General features: G+C 42.6%; 1 protein-coding gene across 11 annotated transcripts in view; it reads right to left on the reverse strand.

Annotated features, from left to right (window-relative positions):
* The window catches only part of ppfia2 (PTPRF interacting protein alpha 2), a 153,424-nt gene that overhangs the window by 31,434 nt on the left and 102,921 nt on the right, over positions 1-19,069 (reverse strand). For all 11 annotated transcript variants that reach the window (XR_011103528.1, XM_068717260.1, XM_068717261.1 and 8 more), the window contains 4 exons: positions 10,587-10,688; positions 7,705-7,869; positions 7,045-7,119; positions 1,677-1,787 (listed from right to left, as the gene is read on the reverse strand). Coding sequence is in view for 10 of the 11 variants with exons in the window: in XM_068717260.1 (XP_068573361.1) it covers positions 1,677-1,787; positions 7,045-7,119; positions 7,705-7,869; positions 10,587-10,688 (453 nt within the window). In the remaining variant the exon portion in view is untranslated. The remainder of the gene's footprint in view (positions 1-1,676; positions 1,788-7,044; positions 7,120-7,704; positions 7,870-10,586; positions 10,689-19,069) is intronic.

Genomic DNA, 19,069 nt, shown 5'->3' on the forward strand with positions numbered 1-19,069 from the left:
CCCCCTCGCTGACCTCTCTCCACCTGTCACATTAACGACCAAAGGACACGTGAAAATCAACTGGAGAGGGTTGAGCTGCCAGGAAGACGTGTGCTTTGCAGATCAGGGTTGTCATCCCCCCCCCCCCCTCCCCTTGATGGCAGCCGCTGCCACGTCTGTCAGTCCCTGTGACTGCAGCGACACTAAATCACCAGCCCTCACTCTCGCCGAAACACGTTTCAACACACACATTCAAATTCCTTTTGCAAACATGCACACAAATCAAAATACACACGTTCATTTTCCCTCTTTTTTTTATCTTCACAGAACAGGGCAGTCTCCTCATTAGCCTCCTCCCTCTGCACAACACACCCTTCGTCTTTTTGCTCCCAACCTCCCTCCCCCAACTCCCCTTCCTCCAGCACACCGGTCGAGCGTCTCCATTGATCCGCCCAGGTATCCTGTAAGATGCAGATGCCGCTGTCTGCATGCTAAAAGGATTTTGGAAAGTCTGCTTTGGGATTTGGAGTCGGTGGTTTTTGGGCTCTGGTCTGTTTTGTAAATGTGGAAGCAGTTACACCTCTTTGTCTTTAAATTAATAATCAGAGGGAGATTTGTATTCAGCTATGCAGGTCCACGAGTGCTGCTGCATAATAGGAGAGGCTGAGGTCGCAGCAAGAGCTCTCATTTGACTGTGGGTCACCTTCAGAACACCAGCAGATCGAAGTGTGCGAGAGCTTAAAGACATCTTTAATAACGTTAGACTGACAATTAAAACACCAGCAGGAACTCACCGTGCTGGAATTCTTTGTGCAATAGCACCACACTGTGATTTCAACACTGAGGGCATTTGAAGATGATAATTGGGAGCCCAGATCCAGGCTTAAAAGATAAATAATATCTGCATGTTTAATATATAAAACTTAGCTGCATCCAGGTCCATAGCAACACTTGAGGATACCGAGATCGTGTCCTCTTAATTGAGAAAATGACCCACATAGGTTATGTTGATTGTATATGTTTTACTGTAAGAATTTTCATTACATTCCTATTTTAATAAACACCAACTGAGTCTTCTTTAAAGATGCATAATCTAGTTTCAAACAACTTTAACAATTAAAGATGAAGCTTGAAACTGTCATGGCAGATTTCCCTTTTTCATGAAATATTTAGTGTTGTTTCTATCGGGGATTTTTTTGCAGCGTGTTGAGCTTTTGAGGACAGATTCTGAATCTTAAGGAACCCAGCTGAGCCCTCTCTACAGGAACGGTTCAGAGTTTGCATAAGTGGCATCACAGGAATTATAATAACTAAATTATATTAGATTATGGTGCAGATTAATTTAGAATTAATATTTGTTTTGTAAGTTTTTTTATTTATTATTATAATAGAGGAGTTATTTGATTTGTTGACTTAAATGATTATACAACAATTACATGTTTTTAGTATTTCTATAGCAACGTTTTTTACTATATTCCTGGCAGTGTTTTTGTACGGTTGAAGATGCCTTTAGACTTAATATAAGGCCATTAATGAACATCTCCTACATGTTGACATACACTATACTACATGCTTGTTAGGTAAAGATGACAGTATCCACTATTGTCGCCAGGAGAAAGTTAAAACTAAAACCGGTGTGTCCATCGATGCGTTTAAAAAAATACAGGATATTCTATTTAATTATCGAAGAGGCTCACCTTGCCATGGACCTTCTGTTGAGCTTCACTGCCATCCAGTATGTCCTCCCCGCCGTCCCCGGAAGCCACTTTTCTCTGAATGTGAGCATTTTGTTCCCTTAAGGCCACGATCTGCAGGACGGCAACAAGCGCACAGATTAGAGCCGGTAATGTCAGAAAACCTGCATACACAAACAGTTGATTTTGGAGATTTAGCTGAGATAAGATCAGACGGTTTTAATATGTAATATTGCATTTCCTTCAATGTGGCTTTGCACACAAGAAGAACATGTTGAAACCTCAATGTGTGAACGTGAAATTAGCCAATCAGCATAAAGACATTTCCCTCTTATGCAACACTAGTAAATTACAGTATGTCCCTCTCCGTAGGAATTTATGGAGCATGGCTTTAACCAACATAAAGCAGGAAGCACGTGAGCGCTGATAAAATCACTGTAATTATCGTGTTCTCTGGACCGCGGGTCTCGTTTCACCACCTTTAAGCAACTGTCCCGGAGTCATAATCCTGTCAGAGGGGTGACCGACAACAACAATAATTAGGTTTTTCCTTGACAGACACCATGTGATTATCCCTCTGCTCACGATGGGGAAGAGAAAGCTAGACCGTGCGCTGTGCTCGGCTGCTATTTGTCTCTCACAAACAACTTGGAGCTCCTGAGACTTCGTGCTGCCTCTTGTTCAGAACCAGAACCTGAAACTTGAGGGAGTAAGATACATGTAGACATTTGAAGCAGGCAAACCATCAAACGTGACCTATGCCAAAACAAATCTCGTGAAAAAATCCTCCTCTTAAAACACTGTGTAAAAACACTGCAGTTGTTTTGTAAATCACACAGCTATGGTGTGAGCCTCACGACCTTTGACCCTCTGGAAGCCCTTCTCCCACTTTACCTGTCTGTCTGCTCTATGTGGTGGCAGTGAGCCAGCCGCTCTCTCTTTTCCCTGTCTTACACCATTTTGGTCGGCTTTCAGGACATTTTCTTTTTTTTGTTACATAAAATAAACTATTATGTTACAGCTCTTATGCAGTACCTCCATTTTTTTTTTTTTTTTTTTACCAAACTCCATCCAGGTTGTAACTTAAAGGTGCAGCTGGTAAATTTTATAAACAATTTTTTTAATCATTTAATCAAGCAAACTGTCACTATATGCTGGCAGCAGTGCTTGACACAGATAACCTGTGATAACATCAGGTTCCTTTGCTCTTAATGGCATTTGCAAGATCCCACCGTGCCAAAAGGAAAACAACCAATCAGAGGCGAGGATTCTCTAATGCGGCTGTCAGTCACTGCTGGTGAAGCTTGTGAGCTCTGATCAAAAACTGTCAAACTAGGCAGTGCTGATCTAAAATGAATCAAGATTCTGTCAAACGTTTCAATGTTGTTATTTAGCTGTAAAACGATAAAGCTTACGACCCGGCTGCCATGTTGAAAACCGTATGACAGTTGGATCGGTGTTCACCAGCAGTGATTGACAGCTGCGTTAGAGACTCCTCTGATTGGTTGTTGTTGTTGTTCAGACGTGGTTGAATCTTGCAAATGTCCAGAAGGAGCACAGTTTGGCTTCGCGAGTGCAAACTAATCACGATTAGTTTATATTTCTTTGGCCAAAACTACATTTATGACCCAAGTTTAACTGTAGAATCACAATTTCATCATACATACAAATACAGTAAACAGTGAAACCCTGACAGGATGTTTAAAAAAAAAAAAAACACTTATTCCACTCTTGTTCTCTGCACCCGCCATGAAACAACAGACGACAGTACAAGTGGCGTGCTGTTAGCGCGGCGTGATTAAAGACGCACCGTGCTGCTTCGACTCTATGACTATTCACCAGCAGCTTTGGAAACGCTTTAATCTCTCGCTAACCTCTGAAATCTGCATGTTAATCATTTTAATCAATTTGTTGGTGATTTCAATTTCCAAGCAGTCTGGAGTGTGCGTTTGTTATTCGATGCGTCACAATACAATCTATAGTGTGCATACAGTTTGCATCCAAATGAGTTGACGGTACAGTTCCAGGAAGGTCATCTTTGCTCAGGAAGTGAGAGAAAATTGCATTTTTTTCACAGCAACATATTTGCTGTGAATTAAAAACCGCGACGGACGCGTTCGGAGACAAACCCGATGACAAGAGTGTCGGTAAAACAAACAATGCTCTCGAGTGACTTTGACATGATCAGCAACATCAAAGTGAGAGTCAGTTGCTGTCAGGATCTGTTGAAAGTGAGGACAGAGGGCAGTGAAAGATGATTCCCTGCCTCAGACTTCACTGGCAACAGCTCGGCTTCTTCTTCGCTGTTGCACAACCAACCGCAGACCGTTTCTGTTCATTAGTTTTAACGAGGGCATAATTATGCCTCCGTATGTTTCCGTACCATTATTCTGAGATTGCCTGTAATTTATCCGGCCCAGGTATCGAACAATAACACCACCCCGGACAGAAAGACACAACAAATGACGAGCGCAGCGCTGCAGATGCATCTCCAGCTCTGAAATTACAAAATAAAGATAGAAGTTTGAAAGATGTAAAATGAACATGGCGCTTATTATTTTCTTTTTGATGTTGATCTACCTCGCATCAAAGGCAAGACATCTGACGGAGGGAGAGAAGAGGGACAAGAAGTGCATCGTGATTTCCTTATCTCTCTTTAGCACTTCAGTGTTGGGCGGAGAGGACTGTCTGAGGTAATGTGACGGCGGACAGATTGGATAAATTTGTGAGACGGAGTGAGGGTTTGCGGGGGGACGGGTTCTCAAAGTATAAAAGATTGATTTTGTCAAGGTGAGAGCTGGGGTCATGCACGGTTCTGGTGCAATGCGCTTAAATTACAATCAATCACAAATGCATGTCACAAACAGATGTACACACACACAAGCCCTGAAAGCAAAAACAACAACAACAACAGGGCCTTCATGTTGTGAGTTTAAATGTGCCTGTGATACCTCAGGACTTTTTCGTAAAGAAAATGAGAGCTGCCACGCGGGATTAGAACAGGCAGAATAAAAAAAAAATTAAAAAAGAACAAGTTTCCACCGACAAAGTCTTCGATCTTACCTCGACTTGACTGGTCCCAAGGCAGACCTCCTTTATGTTATTTAGCTGTGTTCCATTATTGAGTCTTAAAAGTGTTGCTTTCCGAAAAGAAGTGAAACAATTTATTCGATTTGTCTCGAGGGTCTTACATAAACACAACATTTCCAGCAAACAGTTTTGTTGATTTCACAAGAAAGATTTCTGGCTCTGTTGTTGCTCTTCTCACGAACTTCTGGGCATCAATCCGGATGAAGCGGTGTTAAAGAGGTTGTTTGCTCATGGTGTCAGTTAAACTGAGTTGATGAGCATTTAAAGTGTTTTTTCCTGAACTTTTAGTTCGATTTTTTCTTATTTCATTTTGAATATTTATGTTATAAAGCAATATTTAATATTATGTCTCTCTGGATTGTGACTTGTTGCTGATGTTGTTGTAATTTGTTTTTTATATATTATTACATTATTTAGATAAATATTTATGTGTACATGTGATAAACAATAGGTTCATTATTTAAGTTATTAAAGTAATTGAAAAAAGTAGGATCTTATAAGTATTTACTTCTGTCTACTCCTTTTTAAACATATATTTATTTATTTAGTATATTTAGAATTTGCTGTATATGTTTACTGTTTATTTTATTGGTGATTCTAGTTTTGTTTTCTTATCAAACATGTGAAAGAAATTAGCTGTTTTTCATATTATTATTATTTCAGCCATCTCTAATTAAGATGAGACTATAGGTGCAAATTAGCTGTTGAGCTAGCCCGGGCATTTTTTTAATATGTTTTCAAAATGTGTCACAGTGTTGATTAGTGTCTATTATCCACCATAAATAAACATAAAACAACAATTTATTCTCAGATAAAATTCCAACACAGTCTGTTCCATAACAGCAAATTACAATCACCAGCAGTAATCAGCGTGCGACCACTTAAACACCTGTGACTGCATGAGGTCAAAAAGCCGCTGATTTCATCTGGCACGGCCATGTTGCCATGTTGTCCGGGGGGGATACGGGACTCGTACCAGACCTCCATCACAAATCAATTACCGGTTCGGCCGGCTGGCGGCTCCGCCCGCCTCCCTGGAGCCTCTGAAGCGTGGACATTTTTATTCTGCAAAGCAGCTCTAACTGCACTCTTCCACCGCCTCAAGGTCCAATCACTCATCTGTCCACCGCGCTGACAAGTGTGGTGTTAACCGTTTACGAGGCAGATCTACTGTAACCTTGGCTGTGCGATGTGAGAAAAAAATCTTCAAAGTGTCTGACAAAATACTTTACAGTTTAAAAAAAGCTGACTTTATCCCAAAGCTGCTAAAGAACAATAAGCGACAGCTTTGGGAACCAGCGGCCTGTCACATGATTTTTTTTTTGATCATGCAGCGATCTAATATGGTGTTCTGACAACAAGCAGCTCGATCGTCTTTCCATCCAAACACACGGTTTATCAAACCTTCCTCTCTGTGTTTCCCTCTTGTCTCCTCACCACGTCAGATGTGCTCTGACCAACTGCACACTCATTAACACACACACACACACACACACACACACACACACACACACACACACACACACACACACACACACACCTGCCTCTGCTTCCCACCTGCCGTCTCTATTTCGCCCTTTTTTTTTTTGGATTTCCTCCTCTCGCCGCCGTCTGTCCTTGGCTTCCACCCACTTCACACGCCTCCCAACCTTCCTCCCTTCTGCTCTTCACTCCCCTCTCCCTTCATCTTCTCCCCTCCTCCCCCTGACTTTTATTCTAGGCCTGGGTGTCAGACTGGCATGTCTGACAGGCTGTGAAGTGCCAGCCTGAGGGTTTTACACAGCCGGAACACAACCATCAGCAATGCAGGAGCTGCTCTGGCACTTCAGCCGGCCTGAGCCGGGAGGTTGAGAAGGAGTTGGGCCACCGTTGCAAAAGTGACCACTCTTCTGTCAGCGCTGCGCCTCAGCCACTCATGTGCACCGTGATACTTTGTGTCATTCCCCCGTACAGGCGAGGGCGAGTGAAGCCGGCAGAGGTGGTTGTTTTATGAGCCGATACATAATTCAGGACACATCACGGTATGTATCAGATTTACATCCACATAAACAAGTAGCACATCATTCTGCACATTTGTTCTGTGAGTGGGGGTATGGACTCATGTATTTATGTACAATGTGCTACATTTTCTAGTGTTCTGACTTTTTATTGTGTTTTTAAAAAAAAATATGTTTTTCTTCATCAGGCTTGTATGTATATACATTAATTTTTTCATGATAAACATCCTGGGACGATATCTATCTTTCATTATCTTAGCCATAATAGCTGCGGCAGCTCTTACCTCCTGATTGGCTGCTGTAAGCTCCTCCTCCAAGACGGACACCCTCTCCAGTGACACCCGTAGTCTCTCTCTTACCTGAAAAAAAAATTAAAAAAAGAATGAAAATCATGAATCTGTAGATCTCCTCCCTTATGGACTCAAGAGCAATAGGTCTGAAAGATTGTTGCGCTCCGTCTTTAAATCGCAGTCAAAGGTAATCAAGGGTTAACACAGCAGAGGAGATGCCCCAGTTGTACAGTGGAACGAGCTGTCCTCTGTTCCTCCCTCAGCCTCGGAAAAACACTTTGCTGTGGCTTCAAAGCAGCGTTTTGATGCTCCTAAAGAATCAGTTGCTGGGAGGAGATTCCCCTCCTACGATACTCTCTTCCTCTGAGCGCGCTCGTCTTCGTCTACGATTGTCCCGGCTGTGCTGGAGCTTGTTTCCGTACATAGGATGCCAGATCTCAGAGGAGGCTGATCCTGGATTAGAAGTTAGCCAGGGTCCGAGTCGGGATTCCCCACGACCCCCCCCCCGCCTCCCCAAATCGTATTTCAATGTGTGTAATTATAGTTTTTATTACAAACATAAACCACCACGATACAGCAGACACACGGATTCCTGATACTACTGTGCGTGTGCGCTGCTTAAGGCATTACAACAGCGCTCTAATGGAGACTTACCTTCTCATCTAGAGCTTTATGGTGTTCGAACAAGGACTTGAGCGCTTTGAGGACCTCAACTTCACTGGAGACCCCCGAAGGAGACTGAGCCTGCCGCTTCACCACCGTCATGCGAAGTGACCGCTCGTGTCTGGACACCAGGCACTCCAGATGCTCCAGCAGTAGCTGAAGAGACACGCGGGAGAAACCATCATCATCGTTATTATTATAGGAAAATGAAATACTGTGAAAGAATCCAAATGAGAAAAGGTTTGCTGCTCACCAAACCTCAGCTTTCTTCCCCCAACAATTTACTAAAGCATTTCAGCGAGCACTGGAAGATCACAAACATTGCATTCATGTATTCTTCATCAGGCTCGCTCCTCGAGATTCAAATCAACAACATAAAGAGTAATAATACTATATACTATGTGCATTCATTTACAGTAATGTGTTTTATTTTAAAGACAGATGCAAGTAACTGCAATCCTTCCAGCAGAGCCCAGAATGGATTATGCTAATCTAGGCTGCTAGGTAGGAAGCATGTCAAGTCAACTGCCAAGCAGACTTGCTTCACAAGGACAGACAGGATGAGGCGCAGCGCTGGAGGGCTGACTTCAGGAAAACTACACCACAACAACAACAACCGGGAGTAAACAACCAGGGTGTGAACTGGGAGAGAGAACACCAGATAAAACATTCTTCATTAATGTGTGAGATCAGCGTACGGGATCGTCTTCTTTCATTTCCCCTCGTGAATCATTGGTGCCACATCACGGAAACACTGGAGCAGTTTTGGTGTTGACGCAGATCTCGACACTTCATTGCCTCTCGGAAATTGTCCAAGGACATAATATTACATCCAAGATAAGGATCAATGACCTCCCTGTTCTTTCCTGGACAAAAAAAACTCACTGGCTCCACTCCTGACTTCCTGACTTCGCTTCATTCGTCTAAACATCTCTTATCGAGGGCTGCCAAACAAGCTGCAGCCGGATTAAATGTAGCATGTGGTCAACCACTTGTTATCACTGGTCGACGAAAAAAAGAGCATGCATTGTCTTCCCTCAGTGGCATTACACAGCGAGCATGATAATTATTCAAGAGAACTGGGAACAATTCAATTTAAGAAAACGGAGCATGCATGATGAAGATGAAGGTGAGAGCAACAGGCTAATGGGAGTTTGAACATACAGTTTATTTGTTTAACAATCAAATTCATTTAGTTACCTCGGAAAAGAGCCAGGCTAGCTGTTTTCCCCTGTTTCCAGTCTTTGTGCTAAGCTAAGCTAACTGGCTGCTGGTTATAAGAGGGGTGCTGATCTTCTTATAAAACTTTTTTGCAAGAAAGCAAACAAGTTTATTTCCCTAAAAAAGTTGCGCCATTCCTTTAACCCTGCATCTAGTATTCCTTTATATATACGTAGTTCCAAATCAAGTAAAAAAAAATAAAAAATCGCCCTCCCTAATCCAAAAGTAATCGATAACATGCACTCAGAGCTTCAAGCACCTGGTTTGTATCTGTTGCTATGGGAAACAACATCAACTTCAAGAGCAAAAGGGACACAATTCACAACATTCTGTCTCCTCTTTGTTCCCACTGCCTCAAAAAAAACAACAACGAATGTGTCTGATTTGCAGGCAAATGTTCAACGAAAAACATTTTAGCAGGCAGAAGTGATCAGAATCTGTGCAGGAGTGGGCGGTGCTGTAGGAGTGTGTGTGTGTGTGTGTGTGTGTGTGTGTGTGTGTGTGTGTGTGTGTGTGTGTGTGCGCACAGACACAGTCCGTCTTGTCTCTTGTCCATCTGATGAACCGTCTCTGAGAGTCTCATCAGCAGCCATCATGTCGACATACTCCGAGTCCTGCGCACTCAACAAAAGGCCCAGTGTTGAATCAATCAGCGAGTGAATGGAGCTCTGGCTGAGGTAGAGCCACAGCCTCCACTGTTTGCCCGTCTCGTCTCGTCTGCGCATGGCTCGTCTGTGAATTTACACGCACGTCACTTTAGTTGTGACCCTCATCTGAAACAACCACCGTGCCAACCCTGCCATACCAGCTTGATTAATAATGCTTGGTAATTGCCTATGGGAAGATTCGAGGTGATAATAAAGTGAGAGAGAGAGAGAGAGAGAGAGAGAAAATGACTTTTGTCAGTCTCCGTCTCCTGCGCCTCACCTCCCTCCTTTCTGTTTGTCTCAGCTGCTTGTTGTGCTAAAATCTTCTGCCTCCGCCCGGAGACAGATAGCGCACGACTGAGAATCCACACTTAATCAGCAGTGGGGATGGAAAACAGAGTCTTATCTGTCAACAGCAGAGTGTGCTTACTGCTTATTGAAGATACAGGCCTTCAGCTCCACAGAATCAAGCTGATACGCTAATGTCATTAGTTGCCCCCCCCCCCCGAAACACTTTGACCTGGACACTGCAGGGCACTGGTGCCATTTGGACCTAGTTTTGCTGTTGAGCAGCCATCCATGTGAAGTAAGTGCAAAAATGTTCAGGCGAAATGTGTGGAGCTAATGAGGTATGTCTGGGCATTGGAAACAGACAGTTCGCATGGTTGCTTCAGTGCTTCTGCAGCCGTAAAACCGTACACGCCAGATAGCTTAGGCTTTCTCAGGACGCCGTCTATCGCAGTGTGCAGCAGGCTCTCTCCAGCTAACATTCAAATTCGGGGGAAAAGTTTGAGAAACTTGCAAATTCAAGTAGGTGAATATGGAAGAAACAAGCATCAGCATAAAGTTCATTTCTGGGCTGAAACTGACTAAAGGATTATTTCTCTTTGGCCCCCGAAATGCTTCAGTGAATGGTCATAGTACATCAGCGGCAGATTAAACTACTTGGTGGCAGCAGAATGAGAGTAGATGTTTTAAGGACGGCGTGTCGACGCCGCCCCTCACCCTGGTGTTGTTCCTCTCGGCTTTGAGCTCGGAGATCTCCTCCTCCTTCTCCAGCAGCTGCTCCCTGCAGGCGTTCAGCTCCTTGGTCAGCGCGGCAAACTCCTGAGCAACACAAGAGAGAAAGAGATCGCGGTCAGCTTCACACAACAGCCCTGCAACAGCCCTCCGCGGCGCACGGTGCGGTGACGCAATGCAACATGAAGCGGCGGGGATTTGTTGGATGGTAGCTGGCTGTAAGCAGCGGGTGATGAATATGTAGAGAAGAAAAATGTGATATACGCTGTTGATGCAAGGTTTGTCATGTGTTATCGCTATGCTGTTTAACGACAATAAACATACGTACTTGAAAAGTAGAAGACAAATGATGTTACTTGCAGTCCACTTACAAGCAATATCTAAAAAGACCAAGCAAACTAGACTTTTAAGGCCAATACCTACATTCATATTTTTTTTTATTGAGTTAAATACAAAAATTTCAATGGTAATATTGGCAGTACATAAAAAGAAATCCTACATTTTGATAATTGGAGCATTTTCAAAGATATACACTAAGCAGGTCATGTTACAGTTGGAATATAAAGATATTAATATAAACATCGATAAGCTAATTTCAATATACTGGGCTAGCGCGAGTTAATACTCCTTCTTGCCTTGTACCCAAATATAAAGTCACAACGCTGCCGAAATAGACAATAACTGACAGTACAACAGTCGAATATGTTGAGATTAAAATATAATTTGGATCAAGAAGCTCGGTCACAATGTCATCTCTTCTATTGAAGCCTTCAAACTGTCGAACTGAACATACAGTGAAAACAAGTCAGATTGTATATCAAAAGAAATCTCTTGTCATTAAACTGCAACAAAGTCAAGATTACAACCAACAGACAGGTGTGGGTCCAAAATGATGCACAGCTCCTCACTGACAGACAGGGATGTGGGTGGTTCCTTGATTCACATCCAAAGCATACCAAATATATTATGCCTTTTTCTGTTATGCTAAGATGCCATCTTTGACCTTGTTTGTCTCATAAAAGGTATAACACACAGCCATGCTATTACAACAAAGGCTCAATCAACTGTCCAATGAGTGGGAAATGACTGAACGTAATGAATGTAACACACTGTGGCAGAGAGAGGACGGTCCCTATCCAGCGGTGCAGGCACAGTGCCAGCTGTAGCGGATTTACACCTTCAGCACCGAGCGACAGGAGGACCGAGAGCGCGGTGCTTTTGTCTTAACGGTGGTGGAGTAGTACTACTACAGAGTGACAAAGTACTACTCTGTGGACGACAGCTGAGATGACAGACTGCGTGGCTGCTGAGTGTGGCGGAGCTGCATCAGGGCGGCAGATTGCACTTTTAGTCAAACACATATTTTTCACAGGCAGAGATAATAAATGATCTCACATGTTGAGCTGAACTTCTACGGGCAGATTAGACCGAAGACTTCTAGGAAAATTCAGGGGTCGGTCACTCATGAAATGTGCCACTACTACTACTACCACTACTACTACTACTACTACTACTACTGTATTACTGTAGTTGTAGTAGTAGTAAAAGCGACGATGGAAATAATGATAATAAAAAAAATGACACAGAAGATGAATAAGAAGAAATGGGGCTGAATAATCAAAAGAGGGAGAAGGAGGTGGAAGAGAAGCAGGATGAGAAGGAAGATAAAAAGAAGGAGGAAGAGGAGGTGGGGGAGTTACAGGGGGAGAAATAAGGAAGGGGGAGGAGGGAAAGGAGAAAAACAAGAAATAGGAAGAAGATGCAAAGGTGGTGGGAGAGGAAGAGACAGAAAAGACTAGGGACGAGAAGAAGGAAGAAGCAAAGAAGAAGAAGATGAAAAAGCAAGGAAGAGAAAAAATAGAAAAAGAGGTAGGAGGGGAAAGACGGGACGAAAGAAGGAAATAAGAAGAGGAGGAAGAAGAAGAAAAGGAAGGGAAGAAAGAAGAGGCGGAGAACATGAAGAACAAGAAGGAGGAAGAGGAAAAGGAGAAAGAGAAGAGAAGGAGGGGGATGAAAGACAAAGAAGAGGAAAAAAGAAGAAAAGAAAAATAAGGAGAGAGAGAGAAGAGGAAAATGAGAGGAAGAAGAAGAGGAGGAGATGAAGAAAAAATATTGGCTTCACAAGAGGAGCAGAGCTTTCAGATCAGCTCGTCTCAATTTCGGACGTTTTTTTTGCACTAAAATTCAAATCAACACTGAGTATGCTGAAGCTTATAGGTCACACAGAGAACACACTAAAGGGACTCAACACTCTTTTAATAGCTTGTAAAAACACAAACAAGCAAACAAATGCAAAACACTAAATCTGAGATGCACCAGCCTGTCGTGACATTTCCTCGGCCTCCTCTGCCAGACCACCAGCTTTGCTCTCACTCCAGTTTTCTGCAGATGGACACGGACAAAAGACTAAATACGTCTGAACTGCATTTGCACAGCAATTAGTGCCCGATCGCCCTGCCGCTCCGCAACAACGGTCTCCCGGAGCTGTTGTTTTCCTAAACACGGTTCTGATTCACAAACTCACTCAGGAATTCTGAGCTGTTTGCCTGTGACAACAAAGCTCCTGTAAACAACCATCAGAGGAGGAGAGACAGCCTGTCGCTCAGGGAGACTTCAAACCGCCGTCCCCGTCGTCCCAGGTCTAAATTGAGCGCGGCGCAGACACACGTCTCTGGAGCGGGTCACATCAGGCAGGTACAAAAGGGATCAAACAGAGACACAGCTGTCTCAATGGGACTCCTGAGTGATGGGACGGCTTGTGTTGTATTTTAATTGAGAACCAGTTGATATGTGACACAATAACCAGCATGCTCTGTGTTTGATTTCACAATCAAAAAGGGGAAAATGTGTGAGTATTGGAGTAGCCTGCTTCTCAATGGCAATGGGTTCAGAGTACATTTATTTTGATCAATAGTAGTACAAGTAGTACAAGTAGTACAAGTATCAAACTCTTCTGGCTTTTTGAAAGTTGCTTTTGTTCTGTTTTATTGATAGATAGATAGATAGCTAGATAGATAGATAGATAGATAGATAGATAGTAACTTTATTGATCCCGCGAGGGGAAATTATTTAGTTGCAAGCAGCAATAGGATACAGAAAAAAAATGCACATTTCAATACACAATATATACAATTATAATAACAGAGTAAAGATATTATATAAAAAAAAAATGCACACTATATACACAATGAATAGAATAACAGAATAATATTAAATCAACTAAATAAACATTATTATAATTAGAATAAATATTATTTGGAAATGAAATATTTTGGGGGGTTTTGAACTTCTGATCGGACAAAACAAGCAATTTGAAGACCTCACCGTTGGTTCTGGTAGCTTTTTGAAATTTTATAGACCAAACACTTAATCGGTTAATTGAAGCAACACATTACAAACATAATTCTAAATAAATGAATGACCTGTAGTAATTATTATGATTTTACTCATTTGTAAGACAATTAAAACATGCTTGACATCAAATAAAAACCATAAATCATAAATTCTCAAAAGCTGTCAGATAAATACAACTAGTGATCTGTCTATCCGAGCACTCATTGTAATTCAGAACCCGTACACCACCTGCCCTTCAGCAGACGAGCACAATAACTCATAAACTCCAGGAGGAGTGACAATATTGTTTCTCATAGCTACAGTAATGCAACAAATCCTTATAGACCTTATAGAGCAACAAATCCTCTGCACAAAGACGCCATGAAAATCCCAGAATTACGGCTGACTCACTCTGTATTATGACAAAGTCAGGTGGATTTACTTCCGTAATCAAAGGTGGTCATAACGCGCAGCGCAGGCAGAGGAACACGGCCTCTGTGAAATCCCACAGCTGCGGGTTTTTTTTTTGTCATGCAGATCTTTGCTGGACCTGAACTCTGCTGGGACAGCCAATTAATCTGCAACGATCGGGATCAGCTGCTTTGGGATCTTTCAGCATCTTGAAATCTTTTCCAAGTGGATTGCCGCAGGCTGCTGTTGGAAGGTGTGAAAGCAGCTCCACAAAAGTGGAGGCCCAGAGCAGTCACTGTGGCTGTACATGTTTCATATTTAACTAAATCTACCCGTCTGTGCTCTCGTGATCATCATTTAATTATCTCATGATGAATTAACATTATGCAGTGCTCATGCCAGTTGATTAGATACACATGTACAATCTCATTGGGTCCAATTCAGCAGCCCCGCAGTCTGTCTGCTGTCTGTAACATCTGCGGAAAACATCGGGGGGGGGAGGGATGGAGAATAGTTTTTGGGTTGGAAAAATTCAACCTATATATGATTATCCTGCTGTTTATTACTTAAATTACTGTATCATGCCACCACACAGACAGAACTAGGTTTGACATCGCTGAGGCCAATGAAAACCTAATTGAGTAACAGGTCAACACTAAAGTCAAGAAGCCGCAGGTTAAACTGTCAGGACAAATGTGTGTATTGTACGGAGACGCCCGCCCAGTTAACCGCCGGATCATCTGCGGAGGAAGATCGGGTCAGCTGTTACAACCCAGCTGTTACCATAGCAACAGGAGATAAAGCGTTGGCGTGGTAACCAAGTCATCTCTATAGAGGGTTGACCTAAAATGGACCCAACGGAACAGAAGAAGGACAGAGATTACATATATTGTAAAATCAGATTGCAAGATTATAAGCGTTTTATGATGTATTTTTCTTCTTTTAGACCTAAATATAGCAAGGAATGTCTGTCTGTCTGTGGGTCTGTGGGTAAGTCTTTTTCATCTAGGCCTGTGTATTGCAGGGGACTCCAGGATGTGCAGTGGTAAATGTGTTGCGATTCGGCCAGAGGATGGGAGAATGAGCCCGCAAAGTCCCAGAAACAATTAAAAAATATATATATTTTCATATAAGCCACGCCCATTTGCGACTAAATTGATCATTTTGAATTGTGTCCAAATCAGATTTTTTTCTTCTACTCCTACAAATTTTGAGCAATTGTCGCAAAATGAGGTACAGAACATCTCCGGTCCAAGTCGGAAAAAGTTCCTTTTTTTTCGATTTTTGAAACTCAGTTTTGTTATAGCTAGCCCCAAAACTATTATCAGAAACAATGTCATTTCTGCTGAATGCTTTGCGCTATTGGGACCACATTTGGTGGACATGTGCAGATATGATGTCTGAGTGATCGTGACAAATGTGGTGCCATTTGGCCAATAGGTGGCGCTGTAGCAGCATTATCTAACTAAAAAGGATTCTCGGTCTGTCTGTGTATGCATGTACGTATGTATGTATGTATGTATATATATATATGTACGTACGTACGTACGTACGTATGTATGTATGTATATATATATATGTATGTACGTATGTATGTATGTATGTATATATGTATGTACGTATGTATGTACGTATGTATGTACGTATGTAGTTTGTATGTATGTATGTATGTATGACTGCCTTTGGCATATTTAGAGAGCTGCTCACACGTCACACTTGAGGGGTGCAAGCAGCCATAAATATGCATATTGCTATATTTCTATTTTAAATCATTTGCTAAATATCCAGTGTACTTTAGTTCTTTGGCTCCCAAAATAATGTGATTCCCCACAGTGATCCCAACACATCCATTCTATGTCAAATCATCTTGGAAATAATCTGAAAACGAAGCTCTTGTCTCATTATAGGACACAATACTTCTTTGCCTCACTGCGTTTTCTAAACTTGGTTTGTGCAGTAGGTCAGGCACAAAAAAAGGAGCTTAGAGCTCATAAATCTTCCTCCCAGAGGAGTGCAGCTAATCACAGTCACCTCTTAAGAAAAAGCCCTTCTGCAAATTGCATCATTTGCTTTAATGCTTGCGAGACCCAGCAATCCCCTGCCACAGCGCTCCAACAGTGTTGGTAAGCTTTAACTTCCTCAGCAACAGACTACAGTATCCTCTCTCTCTCTCTCTCTCTCTCTCTCTCCCTATCTCTCTCTCTCTCTCTCTCTCTCTCTCTCTCTCTCTCTCTCTCTCTCTCTCTCTCTCTCTCTCTCTCTCCTCTTCTTCAAAGCAGCCATCTCAGAGTGATCCTTTCTCTTAGAGCAGAGTTAAAGAACAGGCTACGACCTCAGGGGTGAGGACATCACCTAAAGCCCAGACTACATGTCTGCTCTAAACTAGTAGAATTTAGACTAAAAGGTTGGTACAGATGCGAGATGTATGAGCATAAAGAAACTGTATGTTGGTGTTTGTGAAACTGGGAGCGTTAGCTCATTGTGTAACCGTCGTCCTCACACTAAACTTAGCCTGCTGACACCCACTTTAATTAACTTGTCCATGTTCTGTCAGCTAGTCAGTGTATCGAGTCAAATGTGGTACAAACGCATTGAAAAAAAACAACCTTGTCTCCTAAAAACGACATTCTCATACAACTATTCTCAATTATGTTTACAGGGAAACTCATTTGTCAATGTAATTGATAATGCAGTTCCATCGTATGGAAACGTCATTTTTTAGGAGATCAGACAGGCAGCAAAAAAAAGACAATAAAAAGTAACTTGCTGATAAATATCAAAAGCTGTTTACAAGTTTTAGATCATAGGACAAAGAGAGACAATAGAGTTTCTAGCTTAGCATTTCTATATTAACTAGTTTGACTGTTTGAGGAAATACTCAAACTCTCTAATTTGCTTTTCTTTGGTGAATTCGTTCAATTCAAACAAAAGTTGTTTTTTCAAAATAAATGTTCTTTTCTTACATTAAAGTCAACAAATCACACTTGATATGCTTGTGTTTTCTGTTATGCTCTATCCACACACACACACACACACACGCGCACACACACACACACACACACACACACACATTAAAGATAAAAAAATAACGATATGAGGTGTAACTAATGCTTAACCAGAGTTGCTTACAGTGGATCCTGGCCACACTGAATTATTCACAGCATTGAAAATGCGGCACACGGAAGTTTGTTTCCATTCAATGATATTTATTTTTGCTGTATCTCTCAAGGAAAACACAGCCTGGTGAATTGTTATTCCCATAACGCTGTCGGCAGGCGCTGCTCTCATAAATAACCTGAAAATGGGACGGAGAAGATAGAGAGAAGCGAGTGGCTGAACGCACCGTGCAGAGAATACGACTCAGTGAGCACGGAGCGGAGACGAGTCCGAGTGTATAAATAAAAAGGTGAAGATGCACATGCTGGGGATTGCGTGCCAGCGCATCAGCTAAGTGGACTTTCACCTCTGTTTTGGTTTCGAGCTGAGGTAGAGGGTGATGTACAGTATGCATACACACACACACACACACACACACACACACACACACACACACACACACACACACACACACACACACACACTAGAGTGTTGGTGGGGCCGTGGGGACCCTCAGGGGAACTCGAAAAAGCTGTGCTGACATTCCTCGATGCTACCAAAATGCTGCCCAGCTGTGAACAGCAGCGGTGTCTGCTAACAAAAGCAGAGCCGCGGTTCATGATAATGAGGAGGTTCTAATTGCTGAGGAAAGACAAGCGTCCACATAGCATCAGCTCCAGTATGTAGGGGCGGATCCCGCATCGCAACGCTTTCTTTCCAAATGTTATCCAAGGTCGTTTCATCAGTGGCCAGTTTTGATGAAGTGTTGAAGCGTTATTTTATAGTCCATTCAAACAGCTGGGAAGTATAAAATTCCACTTGGATGGGCCGAGTGTTTCGCTCCGAGCCTCTCTCTAGCACTATTTTACCCATGACCTGCTGGACCATTACCCACCCCCAACTCCCTCCCCCCCCCCCCCCCCCACACATCTCATTACCTGGGCAAACTGCCTCGCGCTGCAATATGTCAGGTAGTGTGTGTGTGTGTGTGTGTGTGTGTGTGTGTGTGTGTGTGTGTGTGTGAGAGCATGGATTCTGCCTAGAAGGTAAACTCTAAATGAGATGGTGGACTCACTGTCTGCAAAAATTACAGCTTTTGAAAAAAACCCAAACTATTTGGAGTTGAGCTACTGCAGGAGAGTCATGCTTCCAGACTAAAAACAAACCTTCTGCATCACTGTCAGGAGAGACAGCGATGTGGTGGCGTGATTGACGGCGTGCTGATTCACTAAGTGAAACGCAGAGAGCAGCTTGGAAGAAAAACAAAAATTCCGTGTGATAAACGCTACCAGACAAGCCTCAGGAATCTATGTGAAGAAATGGATGACGAGCATCATCGGACTCAAACAGCAGTTCCTCTAAAGCCCCCCAAAAAATGAGGGATATGAGATTGAAAACGAGCCGGAACGAGTGCAGAGTTTCACCTTTAGTGAGTCTTCCGAAGAATAAATTGGACAAATTCCGGCAACTTTCACGGCAACAATAACAGAGCTCTTTGTGAACGCAGCGTGACTCTAGTTTGGAGTACAGAAAAAAAAACAAAAAAACACTCATTATCTGGGACTTTCCCAAACAGAAGCCTCATTGTGATATTTGTGCGTTTTCAATTACTACATCTGAGTTTCAGA

The sequence above is a fragment of the Cebidichthys violaceus genome, unplaced genomic scaffold (assembly GCF_023349555.1).
Source record: "Cebidichthys violaceus isolate CVI_PGR_0920_01 unplaced genomic scaffold, fCebVio1.0.p SCAF_21, whole genome shotgun sequence".
NCBI classification, from domain to species: Eukaryota; Metazoa; Chordata; class Actinopteri; order Perciformes; family Stichaeidae; genus Cebidichthys; species Cebidichthys violaceus.